At 32.4% G+C, this 16,477-nt stretch overlaps 2 protein-coding genes across 2 annotated transcripts; one reads left to right on the plus strand and one right to left on the minus strand.

Moving 5' to 3' along the window:
* The first annotated feature begins 280 nt into the window (after positions 1-280).
* Positions 281-1,789, plus strand: LOC130826566 (uncharacterized). The gene is made up of 2 exons (XM_057692148.1): positions 281-328; positions 1,508-1,789. Exons 1-2 carry the CDS (start codon positions 281-283, stop codon positions 1,787-1,789), a joined length of 330 nt encoding a protein of 109 aa, XP_057548131.1.
* Positions 1,790-12,973: 11,184 nt separating this feature from the next.
* LOC130827297 (exocyst complex component EXO70B1-like) lies at positions 12,974-16,157 on the minus strand. The gene has a single exon (XM_057692968.1). The coding sequence runs from the start codon at positions 15,885-15,887 to the stop codon at positions 14,019-14,021; it is 1,869 nt and encodes a 622-aa protein (XP_057548951.1). The 5' UTR covers positions 15,888-16,157; the 3' UTR covers positions 12,974-14,018.
* Between the last annotated feature and the right edge of the window lie 320 nt (positions 16,158-16,477).

Below are 16,477 nucleotides of genomic sequence, written 5' to 3' on the forward strand. Positions count from 1 at the left end.
AAAAAATATGACTAATCAAAATATTTTTTTTCAAACAAATCATATACGCCTCTGACTACGTACACTAAATGGACTATATTAAAAAGTATGATACGAACAATTCCTTTTACAAACCAAACAAAATAAGATCTTAATGTCATCTAAAATTTCTAAATTACTTCCACAAAAGCAATGCAAGATACTTTTGACCTGCGAGCACTTTGGTTTAGTTTCAATCGACCTGTTTGGGGTAATCGGAAAGTAGAGCTTTACATATTTTCCTTAATTCTCGATAAAAACAATGGCTAAAAGTAGGGGTGTTTATTTGGATTATTTGATATCGGGTCAGGTAATTGGTTCGACATTAGATCTTATGTCCACATAGCTTGTTACATAATTGTAAATCAATTTCCAATTTTGTTGAACTGATAAGTGATGTCATTGATACTATTGATAAGGGTTCGAGATCTGATCCGATTTTGTTGAACTCTACTCTAATTTAAGGATAAGGGTCTAATTTGTTTGGACCTTAAGGATCTAGGTCTGAGTCGGAGTCTACTAGAAAACTTAAGGGTTAAGGTTAGGGTCCTAGAAATTTAAGGGTACTAAAGGTCTAGTTTATAGTCTAAATTTTAGACACGAAAATCACTTTAAGAAAATATTTTTTAAGCGTTTGGATTTGATACGTAACCTAGGGGTCTAAATCAAGGTTACTTTAAGGTCAAAGTTAAGTTTAGATTTCACCCGTATCCTTAAAAATTCATCTCCGTTCTGGACATACCCCCAATCAAAAAGAAACATAACTACAAAAATGGAAGTTTTAAATTTATATTATGGTAAATGCGTATCTTGTGATGAACGTATCAAGTTCAAGTACTTCTTTGTTTATTTGATTTTGTTACTGACAAAGGTTTTATTTTCTAAGGAGAAATGATATCTTTGGTAACAAACTCAAATTGAATGAGGAATAATTGAATCATGATAAAGAATACTTACAACTTAGAAGAGGATAATTAATCTCTTTGGAGTCAATAGAAGTTCCAATTATATTCAATTAAATCAAATAGAAGATCACATTGAGGATTTCTAGGGCCAGCAAAACCTCGAAAATGAGGCTCAAGTGCACATTTCCACTAAAAGCCAACCATTTTCTTTTACTAACTTTTAACAACTTAATTTATATATTAATAGAAAAATTGACACCTTTTCATTATTTAAATCCAACCTTTTGATTATTTTATGATAATTTAACGTTTGTCCTTAGTTCATTGTGAATAATTTAATATTTATTTTAGTTTGCTAATAACATATCTTATTGTTACCCATTATTAGTACTACGGTATGTTGTGGGCAAATTTATTACAAAAGTTGGATTATTAGAAAATAATCTAAAGATGAGATTATTTATAGCGGATGAGTGAAAGGTTGGATTATTTATGTCAATTTTTCCTATATTAAATGTGACATTTTAAAGTTGTGAAAAATCATTTGAAGATCCAAATTGAACTTTATTTTATTAATTTAAGAGGTGATCATTGAAGAAGATGTAGTTACTAATACGACCAAGTTCAAGTATTTAGGTTCCATTATCCAGAGTAATGGGGAGATTGATGGAGATGTAACACACCATATACGAGTGGGTTGGCTTAAATGGCGAGCGGCCACCGAAGTGTTATGTGATAAGAAGTTCCCGACTAAGCTGAAAGGTAATTTCTACAAAGTTTCCATTAGGCCAGCATTATTGTATGGGTCAGAGTTGTGGCTCGTAAAGAAGATCCACGAACAAAAGATGGAAGTAGCAAAGATATGAATGCTGAGGTGGATGGGTGGTAAAACAATGATGGAAAAGATCAAAAATCAGGAGTTTAGAGAGAAGCCAGGGGTTGCCCCACTATCTACAAGATGCGCGAAAATAGGCTAAGATGGTTTGGGCATGTGCAAATAAAGCCAATCGAGGTTCTCGTTAGAAGAATAGGAACCATTATAGTGAAGGATAAGAGGAGTCGAGAAAGACCTAGAAAAAAGTGGGTTGAGCAAATTAAGGACACTTGAGTGAACTACACCTCTCCGAGGACCTAAATAGGGATAAGAATAGTAGGAGACGCCAGATTTACATTCTAGACTAGTAAAATTTTCTTTAGTTGTCTTTCTTGCCCCGATACCTAGTTGTTTACTTACCTGCCATTTTGTAATTTTTTACCCATCGGGTCTATTATTTTATCCCAACCCCTGTTTTGGCTATTGTGGTTCTTCTGCAGGTAGTTTTTGATCTTCAAGCAACAGTGTTAATCACATTCTTCTCAATGCAGGGTTCTCACCTTCTGGGGGTAAAATTGAACGATTTACTCAGTAGTCTCTTTCAAGGGAGTACGGGTATGGATTGTCACTACCTTCTCTCACCCAGACCCTGTTTTTGAGCGGGATATTGAGTTAATGATGATGACGAATTTAAGATTAGATTGAGAACGCCATACTTAATTTGATAATGAGACAATATATTATGAACTTGATTCATGCTATTTCATGTGTATCAATCTTTAAAAGAATTAAAATATTAAGTATTTTTACATAATAAGTACAATTTATTAAATTGATACATATTAAAATATTGTGAATTAAACCTATACATGACTTTTGCCATTAATAATACAATTAGTTAGAGTTACCCGGTTCTGATTCTGATATTGTACACTAATGTATGGCATTATTTGGTGTACTTGTACAAATCAGTGTACACGCCTACCAAATCCTGAAATGCACGAGTGTTCAGCGAAAATCATGCAATTTCTATACTCAAATCTTCTTTTAATTTGGTTCTTTGCACTAGCTTTGTCCAACTCATACTAGTGCTTAATCTAATACTTATGTTATTTCATCTAATGGTAACATGTTTGATGATGGATTTTACTTTTATAGTAACTACTCAATCACAATATATTCCTAATCCGATTCGAATTAAAAATTTAATCTGATTCGAATTTGAGAAAAAGAAGTTTGATTTCTAATCTGATTATATACTTCGACAAATTTGACAGTTCGTCTTGATACCGACTTTGACTCCAACATCGTTAAAATCTAACATCCAACTCCAATTCTGTTCTGTGGGGACTAGAAAAAAATTAACATAAACAAAAGTATGGTTATTTTTTTGCAGTTGTATTTTTGTTATTTTTTAGATTTTTCATTGTCTAACACATAATCGAGCCAGTGCTATTGTTTTTTTTCTCATGTGGACGTAATATCACTCATATCTCTCTCGATGCATGCTCTCTCTATTTGAGGTAAAATGGATCACATTTCTATTTGCTCTCTCTTTGAAGGGGGCACAGCTGCACATGTATGGCTTGTTTGTCTCTTTCCTCACTCGAGTCCTATTTTCGAGCAAGATACTGGAATGTGGACTCTTACTATGACTATGATGTAAACATATAAATATGCATATGTTGATTGTTGTTTCTAAATACGTTCATGATTAGGGGTAAAGATTTTCCTCGAGACTCCAACAACTTTAATTTTTTAATCGATGTACGCATTTAAAATAAGACATCACACTAGTACATTTTACTTCGTTCATCACACTACAAATAATGTACCAATATCATGTGATTTCATGTCATTTATAAATATCACCAAAATATTTGGTGACATTTATAGAAAGTGTCGTAAATTGGCCTGTCAAACAGGAAAATGTGACACCTTCAACTGTCACAACAATGTTGACACTTAAAATTTTCACACAATTTATAGTAACATATAAAAGTGTCACAATTGTATTTGTCAAAATTTTTAGTTATTACTCCCTCCTATTCCCTTAAAATGTCTCATTTGATTTTTCAAAACTATTCATCAATAACTCTTATTATGTACTTTGTTTTTAATTTAATAGTCAAAACCTATGGATACAATATAGGTGATTCGTCTTATTGTAAATTTTATTAATATCGACTTTATATATTAATTCCTCAAGCATAATTAAAGATACTTAGGATTGAAATAGTGCATTGACAAATGTGCTAAAACCAAATAGGACATATAATGAAAATAGGAGGGGGTATTTACTATTCTAGATAATGTTGTCATTTTTCATTTAAGAAACTCAAAAATAGCAATCATTTCTTCATTCATGCTAAATTAAATCAATATAAAAATATTAACTTTTGGTGGCATATATTATGTGATACTGAACAATACTCTCTATGTCTCATTCAAATTGCATCATTTGACTCTAAAAGCTCTCACATAATAGAGTCAAACGATCTTCTACTTTAATGTGACAGAGAGAGTATATCACTAATTTATTATTTTAGATATTATAATTGTTAATTTTTATTAAGTATACCATAAAGTGATTAAGTGACACTTTATATAATCCTTAATGACATATGTAATTATCACTATGAGAACCACTAGATTCAATATCGCTAAAGGTTTTAGTATGATTTTTTATTATGCTTCTAAAGGATCCAACAAATATCACTAAGTCAGTATTTATACCATTAAAAATTTAAAAGTGTGACAATAAAGTTAAATGTCACTAATATTCCGGTAAAAATATATTATGAAGTAGTGAATGAATAATATACTCATAAAAATAATCTAAATTTGTTATAAAATGAGAGGATATAGATTGAATTTTTTTTTTCAAAAAATTTCTATTCTCTAAGTTGACGGTCAAGATGGGACAAAGAGTATAAAACTACATAATCGTTTGCTTTGATCATTTGCTTCGAAATAAAACACAAAAACTCACTCTTAGAATAATTGAGTGAGCAAAATTAAGTATTAGAATCCCTTCATGACATTTAGGAGGTAGCGACCACTAATTCCTCTGTAAAGGTCACAGAAAACATGGCATACCTTAGAATACAGGTGCTCCCTTTTGAAATATTCGCTATGTTATTGACACTAATTATTATTCAACCTTATTTTATATATTTTGGCTAATATATATAGAAATATATACTCAATTGGAATTTTGTTTGAAGCGTTTAACACATACTTTTATAATATTAACTTTTTATTAATTTTTAGATATGTATATATTAATATATAAAAGATATAAATAACATATTGAATTGCGTAAAAAATCAAATGTTGTAAATATAGTGAAACAAAGGAAATACACATATTCTCAACTGAAAATGGTGTCAAGGCAAAAGCGGATTCATGGTAAATCAATAGTATCAACTGAAAGCATTCAACATATCCGTGAAATCACACACTTAGAGAAACATATATAATGATATAAGTGCTGGTTATATTAGTAGGAGCGTTGCTATGTGACGTTATTGATTGGGTTCAAGCATCATTAAGCACTTTTTTTTAATCTAGAAAGAATACTTACCCATTTGCTTTTCAATTGACATTGTTTTGATATCATCAAAATCATTTGATTTTTTTCTTGATATACCTCTTTGTCACGATGGAACCATTTTTATAGGTTAACCCAATGTACATGTACAGTTTTAAAGTGATCACTTATAACTTTTAAGTATTAACTTATAAATTTAAAGTGGCCAATTATAATATTAAAGTGATAAATTCTACTTTTAAAGGAATTATTTTATAATCTTAAAGTAATGACTTATAACCTTAGAGATCATTTATTATTTTAAAATAACCAATTACAACATTAAAGTGATCACTTATGACCATAAAGTGGTTACTTCTAATTTTATAGTGAACAATTATAACCTTAAGGTGATCACTTACAGTTTTAAAGTTGTCATTTTATAGTTCTAATGTGACCACTTATAACCTTAGTAGTCACTTACATCTGTGACCTTAAGGTTTGGGTCTGGATCGAGTCTGCATGTTTGACACCCAGATCCAACATAGGTCCAACCCATGGACCCATTTACATCTTTTTTTTTCAAAATTATATATTAGATATCATGTCTATTTAATTGTTTGATTTAAAACTTTATTATACTTTGAAACATTACATGCTTTGGAACTTTGTCGGTTCATGTAATTTAAAATGTGGTCGTTGTATCTACAGTTTAATTAAAAATTGATAGAATTGATGAATATTTTGTTTTAAGAACTTGAATGTTAGAAATCTTCATATATATGGTCACTCAATTAGTATAAAGTATTAAAAGATCCTTGTTAATTGAAAATATTTTAAAAAATTTATGCGATTGGACGATATTTGTAAGTTTTTGAAAATTCTTCAGAATAAAAGGAAAAAATGTTATTTTGGACTCACATCCAGACCCTAATCCTGCTAAACCCTAAGAATTCGAGTTTGGGTCTAAAATTTTCAAACCTTATGGATATGGGTCAGGGTTCGGGTCCAATAAAAAATTAGGATGTGGATTTGGGTCTAGCTATACCCGATCCAAATCTAACCTATGCACATCCCTAGTTATAAGCTTGAATTGATCACGTATAATATTAATAGATTAATCATCATCATCATTATATCCAGTGTATCCCGCTCATAGCAAACTATGATCAAGGTCTGGGGAGGAAGAAAGACGGTAGCTCATACCCATAGAGGAGAGTGCGGTCAAAGAGTTCCTCGACTCAAAAATGGTCTTCAAAGAGAGAGAAAACTGCAACTACCCGAAAGCTTGTAACTTTCAACCCACGTTGACCTTAAATAGTAATCAAATAATATAGGGATTGAACCACCGACAGTGATATTAATAGATAAATTATAATATTAAAATGATAAAAATTAGAAAATAAACTAGTTATATAGACTTGTCTAATTTTTGTCATACAAAAAATTGCCTGACAATTTATCAGTTCTCCTATTTATGTACTCCTTATTAATTAAAAGAAATTCTTGTAAGGTGAGATAACGAGATTATTATCATCCAATGACAAATTACATATATAAGGGAAAAGGGAGTATACTTAATTTAAATAGGATTTGTATTTAATGATGAAAAGTGAAAAAGGATACAAATAGTACGTGGTCCAAGATCACATTTATAAAAATCTCATGTTTGAAAGGTGGGCTTGAGATTGAGATTAGGAATGGGATTATGAGTAATGAATTTCCAAGGTTTTCTTATCTAAGGGGGCAAGTAATTGAAGATGGGAATTAGACTTGAGATTTAAAAGACTTTTATATTCTTATTTATGAAAAATTTTACAATTTTTTTATTTCTAATGGGGATAAAATTATAAATTTACATTTTATTTTCAGTACTTATCTACAATTCTCTACTTACTCCCATTAACATACGAAACAAGGAATTAAGAGTATATTATATAAATTCCCAACACTCAAATTCCAATTCCAATATCACATTCTTATCTTTAAATTTCTATTCCCATATACCAAACGCCCCCTAAGATCGGCCCTCTTTGTTAATTTGTAATCACAAATTATAATATGAAAAGTCTTGTAGTAAAAAACGATTATACGATCTAAAGATAGGCTAACCAATTGACTAATATAATTAAAAAAGCTAACTATAATTACCACGGCTCCGATCTTATGGCTTATGGATCGATTGCACATCTTACATAACTTCGATCTTATTTTCTCAATTTTTCAATTTTTGCATAAGTTAAATTTTTTAGAAGCTATTCTTGTAAGAGATTGTCTACGATTAGACGACCTCAAATACGAATCATATATTTTCATAATATGGAGTATAAAATAGTTTATTTAACTCATACATAAGACACGTTTTTCGATGAGATTTCAAGAATTTTCAAACCCTTATTACGTGCTTCGTTCATGAACTTAATATTATTTTTTTATTTGCCAATTAAAATGATTGGAATTTCAACTATCAAAAACTCGAACTAACCTGATATTAATTATTGTAGACAAATTTTGTAGTTCTCATTTTCGACTATGACATAAACAACAGAAAGAAAAGATGCTCTTAAAATTAGGCTTAGTTTACTTTGCTAATTGGCCTAATAATTTATTTTCAGCCAAAATAATTCAAAAATGTTTTTCTCTTAAAAATTAGATTCAATAAGAAGTTAATCATCCAAAATATTTGTGTTTTCCAAATAATAAATACCACAATTACTCAATATTAATCTCACAAGTATTGTATTTTATTACTACATAGCTAGAAAGAGTTGAAAATATTGTTAAACAAAAGAAAGCTAAAGAAATGCTAAGATAATTACAATTTCATATAATGAAATGGTGAGACTAATGACTTTGTAAAATGTAACTAACTGCAACTTCATATATATGAGATCTGCCTACTGCCTACTGCCTACTGCCTACTGCCTTCTTTGCTTACACTTCCATACATATACTCAACAAGAACATTAAAACCTTGTATGATCAAGTTTAATTATTTAAGATCAGTAACCCAGAGTATGGACAAATTGATAAAGATATAATGCATCAATAGAGAACGGTTACTGAGGTGCTATGTTATAGTAGCTGCTTGCCTAAATTAAAAGGTAAATTCTATCGAGTAACAGTTTGATCCTCCTTATATGAGACAAAGTGTTTGCCTGCTAAGAAAATTCATGAGCGTAGCAAAGATGTGAATATTAAGCTAAATGTATAGACACACCATGATGGATAAAATTAGAAACCATGTTTTGAGAGAAAGGCTAGGAGTTGTGTTGTAAGATCGCCTATAACTTAGGGGTTCTTACAATCTTTAATCAAGGATTGAAAGAAAGAACGATGAAAGAATGATGAAAGAAATGATGAAGGTGAATGTCGAATGAAAGGAACTGATTTTTTTTTTTTTTTTTTTGTGTTTTTGTTTGATTTTCGAAACAGCAAGGGAAAGATAACAATGGCTAAATTCGATACTCAATATAAATCCATGTAGCAAGTAACAACGCCCTTAAGACACAAGTGCATGCGCCATATATACTAAGCATAAGAACTTTTACTAATATGACTCTAATCCAAGAATCATACAAACAACTCTGAAAAAAACATAATACATGCTGAACTATTTATAAAGGAAAGCAAAACGAAAGAAACTAACTAAAAAACCGACTAGAGAGCCGTGGGTTATGGCCGGTTGTGTGGTGTGGTAGTTTCCACATTTGGCCGATTATAACCTCTTGGTAACCGTCCATTTTGTGAGTAACTTCCGTCCCATTACTACCTATTACAACACTGAAAATAACTCCTCGTTACTAGCATAAAAACCGAAAAAATAACTACCTAAATTTCTTATTTTTTAATTTGATTAAATAAAATAACTACCTAGCTAATCTAGACTAAAAAGGACTTAAAAGGTGATGACTTTGAGCATGCTTCCACACGCCTAGCTTGGCTTGACACTTGCTGAAAATAACTTCCTTATTGTCGTTGCTCTGACTTGATTTCCGTCTTCGTTTCTTCTTGGCTTGCACTTCCATACTTGCTTACGACTCTCAAAATACTTAAAATAATATGACATTTTTATTTGTATTTCTTAATTAAAATAAACACTAAAAACATAAAAAGGACCACATAAAATAAAACACAAACTACGGGCTAAGAATTAAAATTCAGATTTGAAAGAAACAATGCTCGACTACGAATGATCTTTGAAAGGTAGATTAAATTAGTGCTTGTTACATGAGGGTGTGGCGCCAACAAGTTGCAACCTCTCCACAAAGATATGTGAAAGTAGATTTGAGATGGTTTGCACATGTGCAAAGAAAGCCCTACAACACGCTTGTGAGAAGGGTGGAAAGCATCACAGTTGATGGAAGGAAAAGTCACAGTAAACCTAAGAAACTGTGAGAGGAGAAAATTAGAAATAACCAGATTCCACCACTCTGAGAACTTGACTAGGATTAAAGCTAGTTAGAGACACTGTATTCGTGTCTTAGACCTTGGATGGTCACCTACGCCTACATCTATGTGACCTATGTCTTGTTTATTGTTTTGTTCTTTATGATTGCTTTAAATTACTTTGGTAAAGTTCTTAGCCTTAGTTTTTATTTTGCATTGTCTTATTGCGATTTTGTCTTGTCTTATCGTGTTTTTGTTTTCTCTTATCTTGTTTTGCTTTCCTTTGCTGGCCTTTCTCAAGTCGATAGACTCTTTGTCTGCCTCCTCTTTTATAGGTATGGTTTGTCGTCTTTTATCTCTCCTCAGACCTTGATTATAATTTCTACAAACAGGAACCCTAGGTATGATGACAATGAAAATGACTACTTGCCCTAAAAAGCTTTTGCAGAAAAGGCATAAGTGTAGCTGCTAAAGCATAACATAGATAGTATATTGCCAAAAATCAGATTCAGGTAAAATAAGTAGTTCTTGTCAACTTATGAGCTTGTATGATGTCCTAATAGGATTCCCAAGTCCTAACTATCTACAAATGAAAATGTATGATAATCTTGATTGGGAGGTTCTGTGAACTAACAAAATTTTAGAGTAGGACAATTAAGAGTTTAGGAACCATGGAGGTCTTTAAATAGCGATGTTTCACAGTACCAGCTCTTAGAAACAAGAAATCTGGTAGCAGAACAAAGGTATTTTCCTCAAAAAGTCATAAGTTTGATGGATTATTATATTTAAAGCCCTATTTTCTTATTCAAAATAAACTCAATATTGTGAATTTGATCTTGGTACTGTTATCTTCAGAACGAACTTTAACTTGTCAGAATACAGCACATGGCACCCAGCAGAATAAACCTTTATTATCCCAATTGCAATCTCAAAATCCAACTTACTTCCTCTGTTTTATTATACAGTGACATTTTTCTACACAATATTTCACAATTAGTTGCAAGAATTTCAAAATAAAGATATTGCAAGGTGAAAACGATCGCCAAATACTTACGATGTTAAGAACAAACAACAATGAGCAAAATTAAGTTTGACAAAGTAACAAACAAGGACACAAAGATTTAAGGAGGTTCACCCAATGATGGCTACGTCCTCCGTGGTGTGTAGTTTATGTTTATATTATATTAAATGAATACAAACAACACTTCAATATGAAGAATTACAATTGAGATAGAGATAACAACAATAGGCTATGTGTTTGGCTTAAGGGTTGTGTTTGATGTGTTTTGCATACTTGAAGTGTGGGTATGAGAGCCCTATTTATAGTGCTAGGTACTTGAAGATGAATGGCTCACATAAATACATAGTTAATTTAGGGTAATGAATACTATGAAATAACTCTAAGAACTTGAAAAGGCATTATCTCAAGAGTCACACACATGAGACTCTTCACCTTAATCTTCATTAACACCAATAATTCCCATGAATACTCTTCACCTTATTACACCCTTTTGGATTCCACAACTCAAGAGTCACACACATGAATTCAACCCTTTAATGTGCACTCAAGTCATACATTAGTATAGTATCATTTATAATCACATTAGTATACTACCATTCATAACACAAGGGACTATGGCAAAGATGGAGCTTAGCTAGAGGATTTACTACTTAGTTCATAAGGGACTATGACAACGGTTTATGTTGTTGTCAAAAACACAAAAGTTTTCGTAGCGACTCTTTTTTATTTTAAAAAAGACTTAAGGATTTGCAATGACAAATCTTTTATAACAACAAAAGTCGTTGCAAAAAATATTAGACTTTTGCAACTACGAAAGTCGTTGCTAAAAACTTTTAGCTACGGCTGTACCCGCAATGACTATAGTCGTTGCCAGAAATATTTTTAACAACAAAAAGCTATTTTAAGCAACGACTTTAGCTGTTTCTAAAAATGATTTTTCTTGTAGTGTTAGTAGACCGCTAAAGAAACCATTGCCTCAACCTAGATTACCAGCCATTTACTACAATTTTCATAATTAATTATCAACAAATATTAATAGATTAACATATTATTATTATTATTAATTAATCAACTAACTTATATTAAATATTTGATAAAAAAATTATATAAATAAATCAGGAAATCAAGAAATTAATAAAAAAAGTAAATAACTCAAGAAATAAAAAAATACAAATAAATAATAACTGAAAAATAGAGTGAGTCGCGTGAAACGCGCGATTGAACCAGCGGTGAAGTCGAGCGCTTCACGTGACTCCTCCGCGGCTCAATCGTGCGTTTCACCCAACTCTCCCAATTGTTTTATTATTACTTAACTAAGAATAGATTTGAAATTACCTCAAATTGTTGTTTAAATTGAAATCCCTACGCTTTGAATCTACAAGCCTTAAGCGAAAATTAATTATTTTTAAAAAGATAAAAGTATAATAGAGTGAGATCGAAGTGTTTTATAGAAAATTAAGTCCACGTGCATTTTACTAATTTCATTTTAAAAACCGACAACACAATAAAAAGTGGATAACATCTAAAAATGGCAACTATTAATTGATTACCAAAACCTTTGTTAAGACCTAGCATTTCAAGTCATAGGTCAAATCAACTCAAACTTTGAAACACTGTTCTACAATGTTCCACAATACTTGCTACATTTTCTATTTTTGGCAGTTTTATATTACTTGTTACATTTCCGTTTTTAGTAATAAAACAATCATTTAAAGTTCTACTTACCCCTATTTTTATCCTACTCTATACTCTATACACTATACTCTATAATAAAATACTATACTATACTCTATAAAGTAACCTAACAATCTATTTTTTCTTTTTCTTTTTCAATTAACAATAATAAAATACTATATTCTATAAAGTAAACAATCAGCTACAGTATAAGTCAATCACTTTTCTTAATTCTCGTGTCCATGCAAATGTAGCAACAATTATGAAACGGAGGAAGTACAATACAAACAAGGATGATCTAAAATACTTTATTTTGGGTAATTTTATATTATTTTGTCTTAAAAAAATGGTTGGATAGTCGAAGGTCAAACTCTCCGCTATTAGTATTTGGTAAATTAGTTCATTGAAAAACTTATTGCTCTTAATAAGCCTTTTTTAACTAGCTATTCTTAGCGACGTATTTAAAATTAACTAATCAAATTGATTAATAAAATTAGTTAGTCAAATAAACCACTATAATCCATATTACTACAAACAAATAGAGGACACAACTTTTTTAAATATTACATCTGTAGACAACCAAAAAAATAAAGATTTCCTACCTTCTCTTTAATCCCCATTTTCCTATAAAATGTTCGTTCTTGAATAATAAACAAAACTTCAAGTTCAATAAGCAAGCAGGAAATTTCTGAACGGCAGTTTCTTACCAACATTAGTGATCAAATGAATCCATATTACTACAATTGAAATATGGTAGGATGAAAATTTGGATTATACATTTAGTATTGTTGTGAATGTGTTATGGCAACGGTGAAGAAACAAGCAACAAACAAATGCGAAGAAAAATACTAAAAATAGAGCACAACAATGAAGAAGAGAAAACACAAGAAATATGAGGTATCTTTGAATATCTCCCCCTCAAAACAAGTATCTTATCATTAATATACTCAACTTAATGACTCACCTTACAAGCTTTAAAAACAACCTCTCAAAGCAATTGAACTTTTGAAGTCACTCTCTTAAATGCCCTGATACATGTGGAATAAACTCTCTTGACTAAAACCCTAGTTAACTCTTAGTATTAGCGTCTCTCTACTGCCCTAATGAGCTCCTAAAAGCCCTTATATAAAACAAAAAGCTTCTGTTTTGGACGCTGCCAATCCGCTCGATCAAGCAGCAAGCTCGACTGAGCCACATACGCTCGACCAGTCGAGCGGTCAGTCTGAGCCTCTGATCTTCGTGTCTTCTCTACATTAAGACACACCAAGTCATCTTCATCCATCACTTCATTGAGTGACCCAAAGCATATGCTTTCATTACCCATGACACTCTCATCTTCACTCTCAAGAGTGCAAAATAGAGCATACATGATCAAGTGATCGAATCCATCACCAACCTCATGGGAATTGAGTCTTGACTCCGCAAGTATGTAACTCCAAATTTCACATTTATACAACCCAGTGGAAAACTACCAAAAGCCACCAAAATTTTACACCCCTGGTGGGAAAAACAATTGACTACCAAAACCTTGCAAAAGACCTAGCATTTCAATCCGTAGGTCATATATTCATAAATCATTGTACATCAATACACACTTTGCTACATTGTTCAACAACATTCTACAATACCTACAACATCATCGATAAAACGAATCACCAGCGGTTTTCATCTCCTGCTACCGCTACTATTACCCCGAAACAGCTCATTGTTGATCCGTGCCTCAATATCCTCAACACTCAACTTGATATGCTTCTCAGGGTTCCTTCCCGCTTCAGGAGAGCTCTGGAACATCCCAATGAAATTTCTATAAGCAGGTAACAGGTTTTGAATAAGAGCCGTCTTCAAATCCTCCCTCAACTGATCATCAGATACGATCCACAAAGATTGTATCTTTAAAATCTCCTCAAAGTAAGAATTGAACATCTTGAACCTCTCTTTCATCCCGCCATTAAGATTATTGCCACCATTATCCACCTTCAAAATCGTAATCACCTTATTCCATGTACTCCTTTGATAATTCACACGGAATTGCCTCACTTTCACATTGTGTTTCCTAATCCAATCTTCCCCTAACAACAGCCCTAGTTCGCTACCCTTCACCTTTTGAACAATGTACCTTCCATTGTTCATCATAAACACAGAGCTCAAAGCAGGATCTTTATAAACCTTTGACTTTGCCTCCAAATTACTCTCCAGTAACTCCATAATCCACACCATTTGAACCGACAATGAGCTAATCCCTGACATTGCTCGTTCCCTCTCCTCCTCAAACACCTGCTCAAGCGTCTGCCGCGATTGACACGCGGCACGAAGGTAATTCATCACATACCGAGTTATCGGATGAAGTCCACCACCAGGAACTGGAACTTTAGCCGGATCACGTCTAATTGAATTCTCCAGCTCCATAAAAATCCCTCGGATGGCTTCCCCAACCCTCTTCCAAATAGCCAAGGCTTCATTTCTTAAAAACACACAAAATTGATCGGAAAATAATATCTCAAATTCCGGAAGCAAATCTCTCAAAGTCTCGTATATATCAAGAACTTTAAACAATCTCTCAGGCGAACGACTCGATATTGCAACCGCGTCAGCAAAATTTAACAGCTGAATCACTGAACCACGACAAACCTCCATGAAAGCGAAATCCGAAGCAGAAGGATATCCCGAGAAAATACGACCACACAATCGTCTCTCCGACGGAAACAGAACTCTCAAAGAAAAATCCGCCGACTTGCACCAACGTTCAATCTCATCTTCAAGCTCCGGCCATGGAAGCTTCTGAACTTCATCAGTACTCAATTTCTGTAACCCTAATCTAGATAAACTCTCCTCAAGAAACTCTCTCCGACAAGCACTACAAACATGCGAACACTCTCTTCCATAATTAACCGCCACCATTCTCTTTGCAATCTCATGAAGCTCGTTAGTTGTTGCCGACGGCAAGGCATCGATTACAATATTAAAATCAGTAACAGGATGAGCAACAGGAATCTCACCATCATCATAATTACCTTCGGAGTCAGAATCCGAAGACTCACGACTCAAATCGAACGAGTCAGAACCGCGACGGATCAGACCACGAAACTCCTCCTTCATCTTAAAAATCACCGATTGAAGCAAATCCTCAGCACGATCCAATTCAACACCGACCGCTTTATTATCGCGGGCCAATGGAGAAAATTCGCGCATTGTGCCAATCAATTCATCAAAAACTTCAAGAAAAGCACAAGAATCAGACGAATTTGACCAAATCGGCTGGTCAAAAGAGAGATACTGAGAAATTTGAAGTTCCAACGAAGTAAGGCATTCTTCCAAAGTAGCGACTGCCGACGAAGGCTTCTTATCGGAAATTGTACGAGATGCCTGCAACATATCGGAAGATGGCGAGAGTTTGTCGCGAGAAAATCGGCCGTCGAAAGTGGAGAAAATGTCGATAATATCGTCGGTCATAGAATTTGAATGACCTAAGGATTTAGCAATTTCTCTTGCTACAGCTATCAATTTTTCTTCTCCGTTGATGTTGTTTTCAGCCATAATTGATTGAATAAATAGAAGTTTGTCACATCAATGAAGAAAGAATTTTTAAAAAATTGGACGAATTCAAAGTAGAAGTAAACTGATTGGAGTGAAAATTGGGGTAGAAATGAATACCATTGAAAGAGTCTCGAATAATTTGAGATGTGAAATTTGTAGTTTGAGAGACGTTGGATGCAGAATGCAGATTATATATTGAAGAAAGGAAGGTGTGACGGAAGATGGCGAATGAAATGGACAGAATAACGTCAAAAGTTTTGATGTGGTGGGTGGTGTTAGAAATATACTCCAATCTACTCCTTTTGTCTTTTTTTACTTATTAACTCCTTCTCAATGATTTAATACTCCCTCAATTTATTTATTTTTTTCAAACGTTCCATCTGATTTGTTGTACAAATTTAACAATGTATTAATTTAATTTTTAATATCTCTTATTATATATAATTAAAATTTATAAAAAATAAAGAGTAATAGTACCATATAAAAAATTAAAAGTGATGCATGTATAGTACTCAAAAAGTAAATGGGACGTTTGAAATAAAACGGAGGGAATATCATTTTCTATTTTCATCAATTTCATTCATCTAACA

The sequence above is a fragment of the Amaranthus tricolor genome, chromosome 11 (genome assembly GCF_026212465.1).
Source record: "Amaranthus tricolor cultivar Red isolate AtriRed21 chromosome 11, ASM2621246v1, whole genome shotgun sequence".
Taxonomy (NCBI): domain Eukaryota; kingdom Viridiplantae; phylum Streptophyta; class Magnoliopsida; order Caryophyllales; family Amaranthaceae; genus Amaranthus; species Amaranthus tricolor.